Raw genomic sequence first — 12500 nt, forward strand, 5'->3', positions numbered from 1 at the left:
AGAAAGCGGAACATTATTTGGAATTTATCCGCCAAAAATGGCGGTGCAGTTCCGTGGAGTTGATGTGATAGGAAATTTATCTTCCCTTAAGGCTATGGTGTTTTTCTGGCGATTTGATCCGTTGCTTTGTGTTGTGGGACGAAATTGCTGTGAGTCACCAGCTTTGCTTCGCTTTATGAGGGGAAATGACAACCAATGACATCGTCAAAATTTGTAAGCCACAAACCCGTCCAAAACAGACACACTTTGCGCTCTGATTGCACAGAAAAGCCGAGGACAATCGTACATAGAGGCAAGTGAAGTTTATTTCTACATTTACAGCTTACCAGTACTTAAAGCATTTAAAAGCTCAAAGTTAATCTTCTCTATAAATCGTCTGTTGCATAGGAACAAAGAAGAGTCACATACCGAGCTTGGGCTGCCTGTGGAGTAATAGTAAAATCTCTTATGATTTTTGGCAGTATATTTTAAGTGAACAGTAAGTTTGTCATATATTTCATCACAGTGTTGAGGACCTAAAAGTGAAATTGTCTGATGCAACTGGAGTGACTGAAGAAGAGCAGGAATTAGTGGCAGTCTCAGGACAACCTCTTGAATTAACAGCTCTTGTCATGGACATCTGTGCTACAAATAATCAGGTAAGCGTTAATTCTACAATTGAAAGGTAATAGCTGTAAATATGTCACTGAAGTAATGATGTGGTTAGCCACATTTTCAATACAATGTGCAGTTTTAAAATCTTTTTCCCTCGTGCAAGAACGTTATCTCTCATGTGGGGCATTTAACGCAGCCACAGAAGAGACCTGTCAATTTTAAATGCATATTTGAACTGTCAATCTCCTTGTGGAGAAGCAAGAACAACAGGATTAAGATGGAACAACCTGTGCTTCAAACCATGTGGTTGGAGTTAATCATAGTAATTGTTCCTTTGTTAAGGCATCTGTCGTTGTCTTTTCATTAGACAACATGTAACCAAGAGAAGCTGGGCATTAAACACTCAGCTTACTTTAGACCTGGCCCAGTCGTCTAAGGGTCACACTTACAGATTTTACTCAGTCTAATGCCAGACAATTTTACAGTACTGTACCTGTCAATGGGTGCCGTTTCAGGAGTGAAAGAGTTAACAACTTCCTTGTCCACGTACAAAACTTTGACCTCTTTAAGCATTTCCCTCCTAAGAGTGACACTTAGATTACTACCGTACTCTGTCGATTGCCAGATGATTTTACTTGTCTAGGGGTACTGGTTCAGGATGAAAGGGTTTAATGCAATACCATAAAATTACTCATAAAATCAGAATGTACAATAACGTGATTATTTCAGCCTAAAAGAACAATATGGATCATTTTTAGCTGTTGTGTTGTCCCAATTATGCCAGATTCATCCATTGCCACAATGGATGTAAGTTTGTTTCACAATCTATTTTGGATGCTAGTTTGTTAGCTGGGGTTAATACTTACTTGTTTCCTATTTTCATGTATTAACGTGGTAGAAGACTATTGTAGATGCTAATCTGTTAACTTGGCTTAATTCTTACTTGTTTCCTATTTTCATTTTTTAAGGTTGAAGAAGACATTCCTCTGTTCCTTATGTCTACGGGCAACAGTCCCATGTCATCCCCTCCAATCTTTGCATTGCCAGAAACGGTGCATGGAATGGGTACGATGCAGTTTTGTCATCTTTACATCTCAAATGACACTCATCTTGGCTCACTACTTCTTGCTGTGAGCCACACCCCTGTCCTTAATTCGTCAGTTAAAGCAGGATAGCAGAATTAAGATAAAAAACCTTAACCTTCTGGGTTTCTCAGTCACTGTTTCCACACTTCTCTATTTCAATTAAGCTGAGTTTGCTGCAAGTTATTGAGGCCCAAACTCTTACACATATAGCAACATTTAGTCACGGTGAACAATCTTATTGGTGACATCTGAAGGCTGGTGCCATTCATTCATGTTGGTCTTGTTATGGGTTATCCTATCATCTTCCTACTTATATTACTTTTCATGTTTCAGTCACTGAGCCTAACATTTTGATGACCTACCAGGTAATTCAATAATAGGTGCTTAAGGAACTAATCAGTGAATGCCATTTTGGAAATCAGCTCTGTTTTAGTAATTAAGGTTGCCTGTTATGTTAAGATAGGAAGAATATTGAGTATAGTCCTCAATTACTGAGGACATACTTTGTTAGTAAAATGTGAATTTTTTTTTAGCCAGAATTGTGCATAGAGTACCTGCGCTGAATGTGCAGTTTATGCAGTGCACAAATTCAGTTCTTCAAATCTCTTGGAAGATTTATTAGAAAACAATAAACAAATTCTAACTCGACAAAGTTTGGAAATGAAGAATGTGCTATTAGGAATTCCAGCTCAACATTTATGTGAACTCTTCACTCTGTCCACGCTCACAGTACACTTTAATACTGTTTAAAATATTTGAAATGTAAGTTGTCAGTCTTCATGCGCACATTTGCTTCTGTTAGTGTAAATAACAAGAATGATTCCATTGTACTGCAAGACGACTCTTGTGTGAAAATAACTTATTTTCAGGAACTGAAGAAGGCGTTTGCCGTTGGAGTGAATTTTTGCAGGGAACAAAGAAGGATTAATCATTTGTTAATTGAGGGTTTTAGGGCTGCTCAGTAAGTACAAATTATCAACCTCTGCAATTTTGTTGCTGAAACTAGTGTCACATCTGTGATAGTTCCAAGCTGAATCTATAATGGTGTAATGGTCACAACTGCCTTTGTGGCTATTTGTAATAAAGCGCTCTTCTGGCAGCTCTTTATATTCCTTAAAAGTGTTCCTCATTGTTACTATGTTATGTATGTGCCTTGATCCAGAAAAATTCACCTTCATTGAGGGTGGGCAAAATGAGGGTCATATTAACCACAATAAAATTCAATTGCTGCATTGCTGCATAAAATTCAATTGCTGCATGCTATCTTTCTTTAGGGCTTACGACAGGTAGAGCTCCAACACAATCATTCATCTGAGATCAGGCACTAGTCGTACTATGTGCCAGACTGCCAAGTGTGCCCAGGGTATTCTCACCTAATCATAAAAATTACAATTTCCGCGATTGTGATTCGTTTAAAGTGCCCCTGTGACCAAAAAATCAAGTCATATTTTTCTCTGGATTTCAAAACTATCTTAACAAAACACTAAGTGACCCACGTTTTAAGCCTTGATTTCACCTCTTTATTTTAACTGTAATTTTCCTATTTAATGGTCCGCCATTACTAACATTATGTTCTTGAGAGAGCTGGATCGAGGAGAAAATGACGTCAAAGGCTCGCTAGTTTAAGAATGCAATACGTGTGTACGCCGCCGAATTAATATGCAGCACGGGGGTTTTGGGCTTTCAGACTTCTAAACTCACGCTTTGCATATATAATAAGCTGCGTTCATACGCTGAAATTTTAAGCTAGTGAGCCTCTGACGTCACTTTTCCCTGGATCCAACCGTCTGAGGTCCAATCGTTCAGTTTTGAACGTGAGTAATGGCGGACCGTAAAATCCAAAATTTACACTCAAAGTAAACGGCCTTTGGATAAAAATCAAAGCTGAAACTTTTGCCAGTCAGGTGTTAAGCAAACACACTTTCAAAATCTGAAGGAAAAAAGGAAGTGGTTTTTTTGATCACAGGAGCACTTTAAATAACTCCTATTTTCCACAAATTCACTTGCCCAGTTGTTATCGGACAGTTCAATAAGGCAATCACATTCAGAGTTGTAGTTTAGATCAACCAATCACGACCTTGATTTCAGTCCCACCAGAGAAACAGTGTACAAACTCCTAAACTGGGGCTTTCTTCCTTTCAGAGCAACATTAAACAATTTACGCCTCCTTTGTCAGTCTTTAATGCAAATTTTCCCTTTCTTTCATAACTTGGCTCTTCTTCTTCTCTCGGAAATTGTAATTTTTTATGATTATTCGGTAAGAGGACTTCCTGTCGTCCAATTTAGTCTGTAATCATACTCGTGATAAACAAATTGAACTCCCGCTGCGCTGTCGTCCGATTTTGTTACCACTCGTATGATCACAAATCGAATTGGACTCCACTCAGTCCTATTACCATGGCTTAAAATTTCAGTGGACTTACAGAATCAGTCTGGCTAATGACACGATTTGGAATTCCTAGGAGTTCCAAGCCCATTGAGATTTTAATTCCTACAAATTCCCAAGAATTCCAAGCTTCTCGAGTCTTGGTTTATAGGCATATGTGGGAAAAGTTTGGAATTCCTAAAAAAATGGGAATTCATTTTGCAACAAAAGGACGCTTTCCTTTTGTCAGGACTGGCCGGCCATATCCATGAGTTTTCAAAGAAAATGCAACAATTTGAAGGAACACCTGCATGATAATTTCTCGCATTCTTCTGGAGGAGTATATAACATCCTCGAAGTGTGTTTATTCGAGGCGTTGTAGAGTAAGTCCTTCCAAATGCCCGGTCTGGCTGGTCAGTTCTGTCAAATGGAAAGCGCCCTAATTTTCACATTTAGACTCCCTTTGAATAAAAGGCAGACATGAACTCGGAAATGGACTATTCAGCCTTAATTGCTCCAATAGAGGTTTATGTATTTCAAATTTTACCTCATAAATAATTACAAAGACAAATAAATAACTAGGTATACCCATCATGTTAAAGAATATTTAAAAGAAGAACTTAAAATGAATAGCACCAACATAAGAGATATATTTGGCTGGGAGACTTCCAGAAACCACAGGGCTGTTATAAGGCTTTGTTAAAAATAGTATAACGCCTTCCTTGTGATTTGAAATTACAGGATTTCATTGCTTCATTTGAATTCAAAACTTGGACAGTTAATGAATGATCTGATGACAGAACTCAACAAACTTGTTGCAAAAGTAGATTTTTTCAGTTCCAGGTAACAGACACATTGAATTTGCAGTTTATCGTTTAGGGTGTGTTGTACATTTGTGATTCCTAGAGCAGTTTTCAATTGAGTGTCGAAAGTAATTAGCAAATTGCTTTGGTTTATGATTTCTTCACTCAGTGATTGGTTCAAAGTTCTCGCGCCACTTTTTCACCAATCAGAAGTGAAACCAAAACCAACCGTGACTCGCGCGTGCACATTTTCCCGCGCTTTGTGTCGGCTACAGGTAATTACTTCTAGTTTTGATTGGTTTACCGGATTGTCTCTGTCCTTTTTGATTGGCCAAAGTAATTACATTGGTTTTGGTTTTACGACACTCGATCGAAACTCGCTCTAAGCAGGCCCTCCTTTCCTTAGCAACTTATTAGAGAGCAACGCAACTGAGGACGACGAAGACGACGACGGCTTCGAGAAAGTTGCCAAAAAAGATTATTTCCCGTTTTTGTAGTAATTTCGCAGTTTCTCCAAGTCATTTCCCATGGAAAGTATGTATCAAAATTGCAGGAATAAAATTGGTATGAACGGTGTAGTTGTTTGGGAAGAGAATTAAAAATGTATCGTCGGGTACACAACCTCAAATTTAGTCAATTCACGTCTTTGTCAGGACGAGGGCAGCAAAGAAATGTGCCAAAATGCCATACGCACGTGTAGGGCGTGCAGAGCCCTTAAGCCCATTGTTTTGCGGCGTTCCCGTAGTCGTTGGCGTCGTCCTTGCGTTAAGCTCCCTTTTTATATACATCACGTGAAAGTAAATAAGAATAAGTTCCATTAACCGAAGGCTTCGATGACTGAAGAATAGGTGAAACAAAAATGCATCCCTCTTCCGCGGGGCAGGGATATAACAAACCAAATTAGAAGAGGAGCTGTTGGAGGTCCTTGGCCTTTATCAGCCTTCTTTTACTTCCTTTGCACAGTATTCTACAGTTTCATATCCCGTAATCTTGCTTACTAGGACACAAATTCGGTGTGAAACATGGAATGAGTTAATTAAATTGAATTTGTTTTGATCGATATGTAGTTTGCTTCAACCGATGAGAATAACGTACTTTAATGTTATCCTCGTAAACTCCACTCACTGTACGAGTTCAAGTAAACACCCTTTTTTGCTTAAAGATGAGAAAGAGGGTTGTTACTTGGGGCTCTATCTTAAGTTTGCTTTAACTTGAATTTGATCAAAGTCAAACTCTCCGAATCCATCCAGACCGGCTATTGTGCGATGTTCCTGTTTCTTGGTGCCGAGTCGTAGGAGATGTGAGTGAAAGAAAAGTAAACTAATTTTGCTTTATACTGTGTTATTTTCAGTTTAAAACTAGATTTAGAATGCTACGGAGAAAACGTCAGCCTCATGAAAAGTGAGTGATAACAATACGAAGAACAATTCATTGTGATGCTTGAAATATGTCTTCATGGGGTGTCTCGAAAACAAAGACCGCTAAGACACTAAGCCTAAAAGCCAGGCCTAGGTCTGAGTTTTAGGCTTAGGGTTTTAGGGGTCTTTGTTCTCGCGACACCCTGTCTTCATGCAATGTTTGAATTCTCGAAAATGTCAAGCCTGTTGTCTAGATGGATAAATTTTAATTTGCTCTGTTATTGATTGGCGGCGTTTTCTTTTGTGGAGTTTACAACTCGATCCATGCTTTCGATAACTTTAGAATTTCTCTATTTTTGTAGATGACAAAGTACTTCGCGCATGGAAAAGAGCACAGAAAAAGGTGGAGACTTTTCAAAATGTATGTATCAACTCCTGCCATGAAGTTCATGTTTTACGAAAGCTAGTTATGAACTGCTTTATGAACTGCTTTTTGTGAAGTCTTCATGTGAATATTTCAAACTGACGCTTTGCGATATTGACTACGAAATGTTGAAAAGAGGGAGTTAACAAAGGCAACGCCAACGAAAACGTCACTCCTAAATATAACTTAGCGCGGCTATCGCAAGTATTTGGCGGTGATTCCGTCTTGCGGTTCACCTTGTACAGTACAGGCAAGCTATCCTGTAACTGGATGGGCACGAACTGTTTTAAAGTAAAAATAGAAAATGAATAGTTCATTGTTGTATGCTCACGTTGTTGTCAAAACCTAAAATCTCGTGATTTCACGTTGTTGTTTTGTGGAGCACGGCAAAGAAATGTACTAAAATGCATGACTCACGTGCAGCACGGTCATGTTTCCCTCTTTTAACCAATCATATTATTGCTTTGTGGCGTTGCCTTTGCTGTAGCCGTCGTCTTTCCTAAAACTCGCTAATAGGGACTTAAGAGAGCTTTTGCGCAAGGACGAAGACGCCGCAAACGAGAACGTCGTCTAAAAATATTATTTCCCGTTACTGAAATAATTTCGTTATAACCCCAAGTCGTTCGGAATGGAAGTGTGTATCAACTTCGCTTAACTTTAAGCGAGTTGGAAAAGCAACTGTTTTCACGCGATTTCAGGTTGTCACTCGCCAAGGGACCTTAAAAACCGCTGGTGAAAACTCGGCCATTGTTTTGTGGCGTTCTCGTAACCGTCGTCGTCGTTCTTGCGTAAGCTCCCTGTTAAGATTTACGACCGCGACGTCGGCGAAAACGTCATCTCAAAGTATAACTCTGCTCTGTTGTAAGTCTTTCGCGATTATTTCATCTCGTTCACGTCGTATAATGTGGGCGAAACATCCTACGAATAAACTGGTACGAGCGGTTTCAGAGTGAAAATATATAATTCTCTACTTTCTTAAATCCAATAATTCACCTTGTGCATAATCATTGTTTTCGACTTCGTGGGACATCTTCAAGATTTTGGGGGATAAGCAAGATGTATTATGGATATGATAAACTACTAAATGAAAGTTTTGCATTTGTACGCTCGCGTTTTCGTTAAACCTCAAATTTGGAGATTTCACGTCGTTGTCATAGAGAGTGCTTAAATGCGTGCCGCACGTGAAGTACTATTATTTTCCTCTTTTAACCAAATATTAGTAAATTTTCAGCTCCGACTATTGCATTTCTAGCTTTTTGATTGGCTAAAAAACTCCGACCATGAGCCAATAGTCAAAGTTTTACGTCATATGGAAAATAGTGCGCCAAGATGCTCTTTCCGGACGCTTTGTAAAATTGTGGAAATAAAAATCGGCGGCAAAACCCGGTTTGAGAATTTACTAAAACAATTATTCCATTCGCCCTTGTTGGATATGAAGTGATCATAACCAACTCGCGCTACGCGCTCGTTGGTTATTTTATCACTTCATATCCAAGGAATAATTGTTATATATTCTTGTTTTGTGGCGGTCTCGTTGAGGACCGTGTCGTAAATCTTAAACTCTCTAATAGAGAGGTTAATACGTCACTGACACCGAGACAGTCCACTTCTGCGTCTCCTAATAACTCGAGAGGTTCTTTGACTGAAGAAGGTTATCTCCTATTGAATAAGTTTATACTTTATTTATACATGTAATAAAATGGGTGACAAATTACTCCTTAATTTTGGCGGGTAATTTCAGCAGTAATTTATAAATTCACTTGTGAAATTACAATGTTGCCTTGGCAACGTTTCCAGCAGTGCCAAAATGGCGTCCAGGTTTGAAGAAACCCGCATCTTATGAACGTAGTTTGTAAACCCATGATATTAATAGCTAATCAAACGGTATACTCGTGAAATTAGGGAATAATTTCACTTGCTTTTTGTCCAAAATCAAATCATTTCCCGACCCTTTAGGCGAGGGAAATTATTTGACTTTAGACAAAACGCGCTTGAAATTATTCCCAATTTTCACTCGTTGCCATTTGTTTACCCATACTAATTCAGATATCATACATGACAAAATAAGAGTATGGAGCAGGGATGGCGTAGTGGTGATGTCACTCGCCTCCCACCAATGTGTTCGGGGTTTGATTCCGGACTCGTGGCCATATGTGAGTTAAGTTTGTTGTTGGTTCTGTATTCTGCTCCGAGAGGTTTTTCTCCGGGTTCTTAGGTTTTCCCTCTCCTCAAAAACCAACATTTCTAAATTCCAATTCGATCGCATGCAGGACCTCCCTGAAAACAACTTTCACGTGAGGGGTGAGTCTTTGGTAAATATCATTGATTATTTCTTTGAAGAGTAGTTTTTTCTTTTGACTAAGGAAGTTTATTCTTGGCGGTTTGCTGTTTGCCGCTGGAAGGCCTCCATTCTTTAAAGAAAGTCTCTTCTTGATTAAAGAAGTAACGTTATTAATGGAGAATTAATCCCAGCGCTGAGCAAAATAATACAAAGGAAGTTTATTCTTTGAGTAAGGAGCTTTTCTCACTGAAAACGTTATTCTTTCTAAACAAAGTAATTCTCTTTTCGACTTTATAATTAATGTCATCGTTATCAGTTGAAAAACTTTGTTCTGGCATATTAGTTGTTTTTGTTTAGTACAATGAAGTACTGAAGTCCTGTTTCCAGTAGCCTGTGGAACGGTCCTTCTTTTGGGGGTAAGATCGGACTTGTTCGGTTCAATGTGTTGTCAAAAGATAGTAATCCCGAATTCCTCTTGAAGGCGCGCCAATGGAAAACCTGTTTACAGGCTATATTTTCATCTTTTTTTTCTTTTTAAGTAATTGACTAATTTTTTACACCTATGTATCACGAAAACTTTGGTGTAAATTTGTTTTCAGAACGATGTTCTAACATTACGAAATTCAGCATCGACTCTGCAGAGTAAAGTGGTCGAGCTACAAAAGAGTCCATCCACAACTGCGTTACAAGTCAAATCTAAACTGGATGAGATGTACGTAACTCTAGCACAGGTTGTTTGGCAGGGCTAAGAACTCATTCAGACCCGCCTGAAAGGCATGAAAGGCTGGTATAACGAGCGCCCTAATTGGCTGAAGGGTAGCGCATTATTTACTTACGGACCGATTACGAGTTATGATTAGTCTATCGACAAAACTAAACGTAATTCCATCGGTAAAGTTCTGGACTCAATGGCGTTTGGCGTTTGTTCCTTGATTCCTGAGAATGTCGGCGAAATTTATCATGCCATTTGTCACAAAAATAAGGATATTTTTTGACAATGTATCCCTTCACTTTTGCGGTTTGAAACGATGATTGAACTGATAGCAGCTCGCCTACCGAATGTGAAGTGATCTCTTCCCCTTGAATCAATTATAAAGCCAAATAACAAACAACTTCTTGACTTCAAACGTCAGGTCCTTCAGGAAAACCTCAAACTTCGACCTTGAAAGGCATCTGTTTAGGAGTTTTCCCGCAAAGACCTCGCTCTCGTTTGATAAGTAGTTAGTATCGTATTTATTTAAAAAACACGTTGCTTTCCAGAACAGGCCGGGTTTGAACTTCGAAGAACTTCTGGATAACCCTCGGCGTACAAAAAATGCGCCCTCTTTGCTAGGCCACGTTAGAAATTTCCTCTGTTTCTACCGCTTCGCTCTAATATCAGATCTCCCAAGTGTCACGAACTTACCGTTATTATCTTGCTTCAAAAGCATTTGGAACAAGCGGATCATTCGAAAAAGGCTTCCTTTAAATTTTTTACAAGCTCGTGCACACGCACTTTCCGGTTGTGCACGAAGGTATTTAGATTTATTTGGAAGTAAGAAAAAGATATATTTCGTCAATTTGCAGGTCTTTTGGTTTTGTTATTTTAAAATTTACATTTTGGTGCGAAAATGGTTGAGAGTCCTGCAGTGTGCCATTGAAATTTTTATATATACCCTTTTATCTTTTGCTAGGTATAAGAATGCTGTTCAGCTGTTCGAAGATTTGAGACAAGGTTCCAAATTTCCTGATTCTCAGTGAATAATGTATTTTCTTACTTTTCTTCTTAGTTTGTGACGCCAATTTGACTGTTGTAAACTATGTCTGTACAAACCAATAAGAATCAACTGGAATTTTAACTCTTTTTTTTCAGGCGATCGACGGCCAGCGGATTCTCAAAAGATGGTGGCTATAGTTTTACAATTCCTTGCTCAGAAAGAAAAGCTTCACAAGGATATACTTGGCCGCCTCAGGTGAATAGGGGACACGATTAATGTATTAAGGTTAAATGACACAAAACGAACATGTGTACATGGAACATGGGAGGAAAATAAGCCTCAGAAAAATATCATAGTATTTTGCGTTGCGTGAAATGACAGAAGGATAAAAGGAGCCTACTAAAGGAGCCAAGTTTAAATAGCATTCATATACAAAGCGACCCTGCGATTTGTGCCGAAAACTCCTTTTTAGACTAAGGTATCAACCCAAGTTTGGTTTATTAATATGATGGAAAATAAATGTCACAGTTTCAATATGTGACGCGTCATATAGTTGCCTCATGACCTCTGCGATTCTGGAGTATTTGTTCACATGAGCCCAACAAATAGACCATAAATTATCGTATTCTCAGTATTGGACTGGAACTAGCTTGCCATGGAGGCTAATACGGGGCACTATATCAAAGAGTATTTGCATTTTAAAAGACTTTTCCACATTGGCCTCCATTGCAAGTTAGTTCTAGTCCAATACTGAGAATACGAATATGGTCAATAGGCCATTTCCGAGTTCTGGCCTGCCTCATCTTCAAACGAGTCTAAGTGCGAAGTTTTTGTTATGAAAATTAGTTTTTATTCATATGTAAAGTAGAACCAGAAACCCATTAGGGTTGAAACGTGTAACGGCCCCTTGTGTGCTGGGAAACAAGCTTCCGAATATTCAATTTGCTAAGTACCATATTTGGAACAACAAGAGCGACGGGTTTCCAAATATGGTACTTAGCACTGAAACATTCAACCAATTAGTTCGCACTGAATATTCGGAAGCTGTGAACGCGCGTTGCACGTTTCAACCCTTATGGGTTTGTGGTAGAACTGATTACCCTCACAAAAACTTCGCACTTAGACTCGCTTTGAAGATGAGGCAGGCCAGAACTCGGAAATGGCCTATTAACCTGCTCCCAACTGACTGGCATCATAACTCAGTTGGTAAGGCATTGCACCTGCATCGCAGAGGTCACGGGTTCGAACCCCTTGGAAGCCACCTGAATTTTTCTGGTGTCTATAACTCAGAGACAATTGCTTAAATTGCCCATGTGAGTGCGACTATCACCGACTTTTCTCTTTCGTCCATTACCCGCACTTTAAATATATACATTTTTATTACACATAACATGAGAATTTTATTCCTTAAAGCTCATTTGTACAAATTTCACATGTGGAAAAGGCTTTTACAGCCAATCAGAATGGCGTACAGCTATTTCACATGTGGAAGTATAACCAATAAACGATAGCGTAAAGGCGTTTCCATGCCAATCACTCGTGCATCTCGTGCATCTCGTGCAAATCGTTCTTTGTTATTGAATTAAATTAAATTTGCATTTGGTTCTATTGTTAGTGAGTTTTTGTTTCTAATTTGCGTTCTGGGCCAGGTTGTTTAAAAGCTGATTAACACTAATCCCAGATCAAAAATTAACCAAGGAGTTTATTTCTCTATTGCCAAATGCTGTTCAACGCTGATATTCCGAAGAACTAAATTACATTGGAAGAAGTCAATCTTGAAAAACAAAAATATGCAAAAGAAACTTTCACCAAAAAATTGAAAACTTGAAACAAAAGTTTACACTAATCCGGGATTAAGCTATTCGGCTTTCGAACAACCGGGTCCAGAAAACT

General features: G+C 38.8%; 1 protein-coding gene across 2 annotated transcripts in view; it reads left to right on the forward strand.

The window, feature by feature from the left end:
- The window catches only part of LOC138019323 (inhibitor of nuclear factor kappa-B kinase subunit alpha-like), a 46638-nt gene that overhangs the window by 28309 nt on the left and 5829 nt on the right, over window positions 1–12500 (forward strand). For both annotated transcript variants that reach the window (XM_068866069.1, XM_068866070.1), the window contains exons 13-22: window positions 506–638; window positions 1563–1659; window positions 2013–2044; window positions 2549–2640; window positions 4786–4887; window positions 6199–6248; window positions 6568–6626; window positions 9510–9622; window positions 10584–10624; window positions 10763–10862. In XM_068866069.1, coding sequence (XP_068722170.1) covers window positions 506–638; window positions 1563–1659; window positions 2013–2044; window positions 2549–2640; window positions 4786–4887; window positions 6199–6248; window positions 6568–6626; window positions 9510–9622; window positions 10584–10624; window positions 10763–10862 — 819 coding nt within the window. The remainder of the gene's footprint in view (window positions 1–505; window positions 639–1562; window positions 1660–2012; window positions 2045–2548; window positions 2641–4785; window positions 4888–6198; window positions 6249–6567; window positions 6627–9509; window positions 9623–10583; window positions 10625–10762; window positions 10863–12500) is intronic.

The sequence above is a fragment of the Montipora capricornis genome, chromosome 10 (genome assembly GCF_036669925.1).
Source record: "Montipora capricornis isolate CH-2021 chromosome 10, ASM3666992v2, whole genome shotgun sequence".
Taxonomy (NCBI): Eukaryota; Metazoa; Cnidaria; class Anthozoa; order Scleractinia; family Acroporidae; genus Montipora; species Montipora capricornis.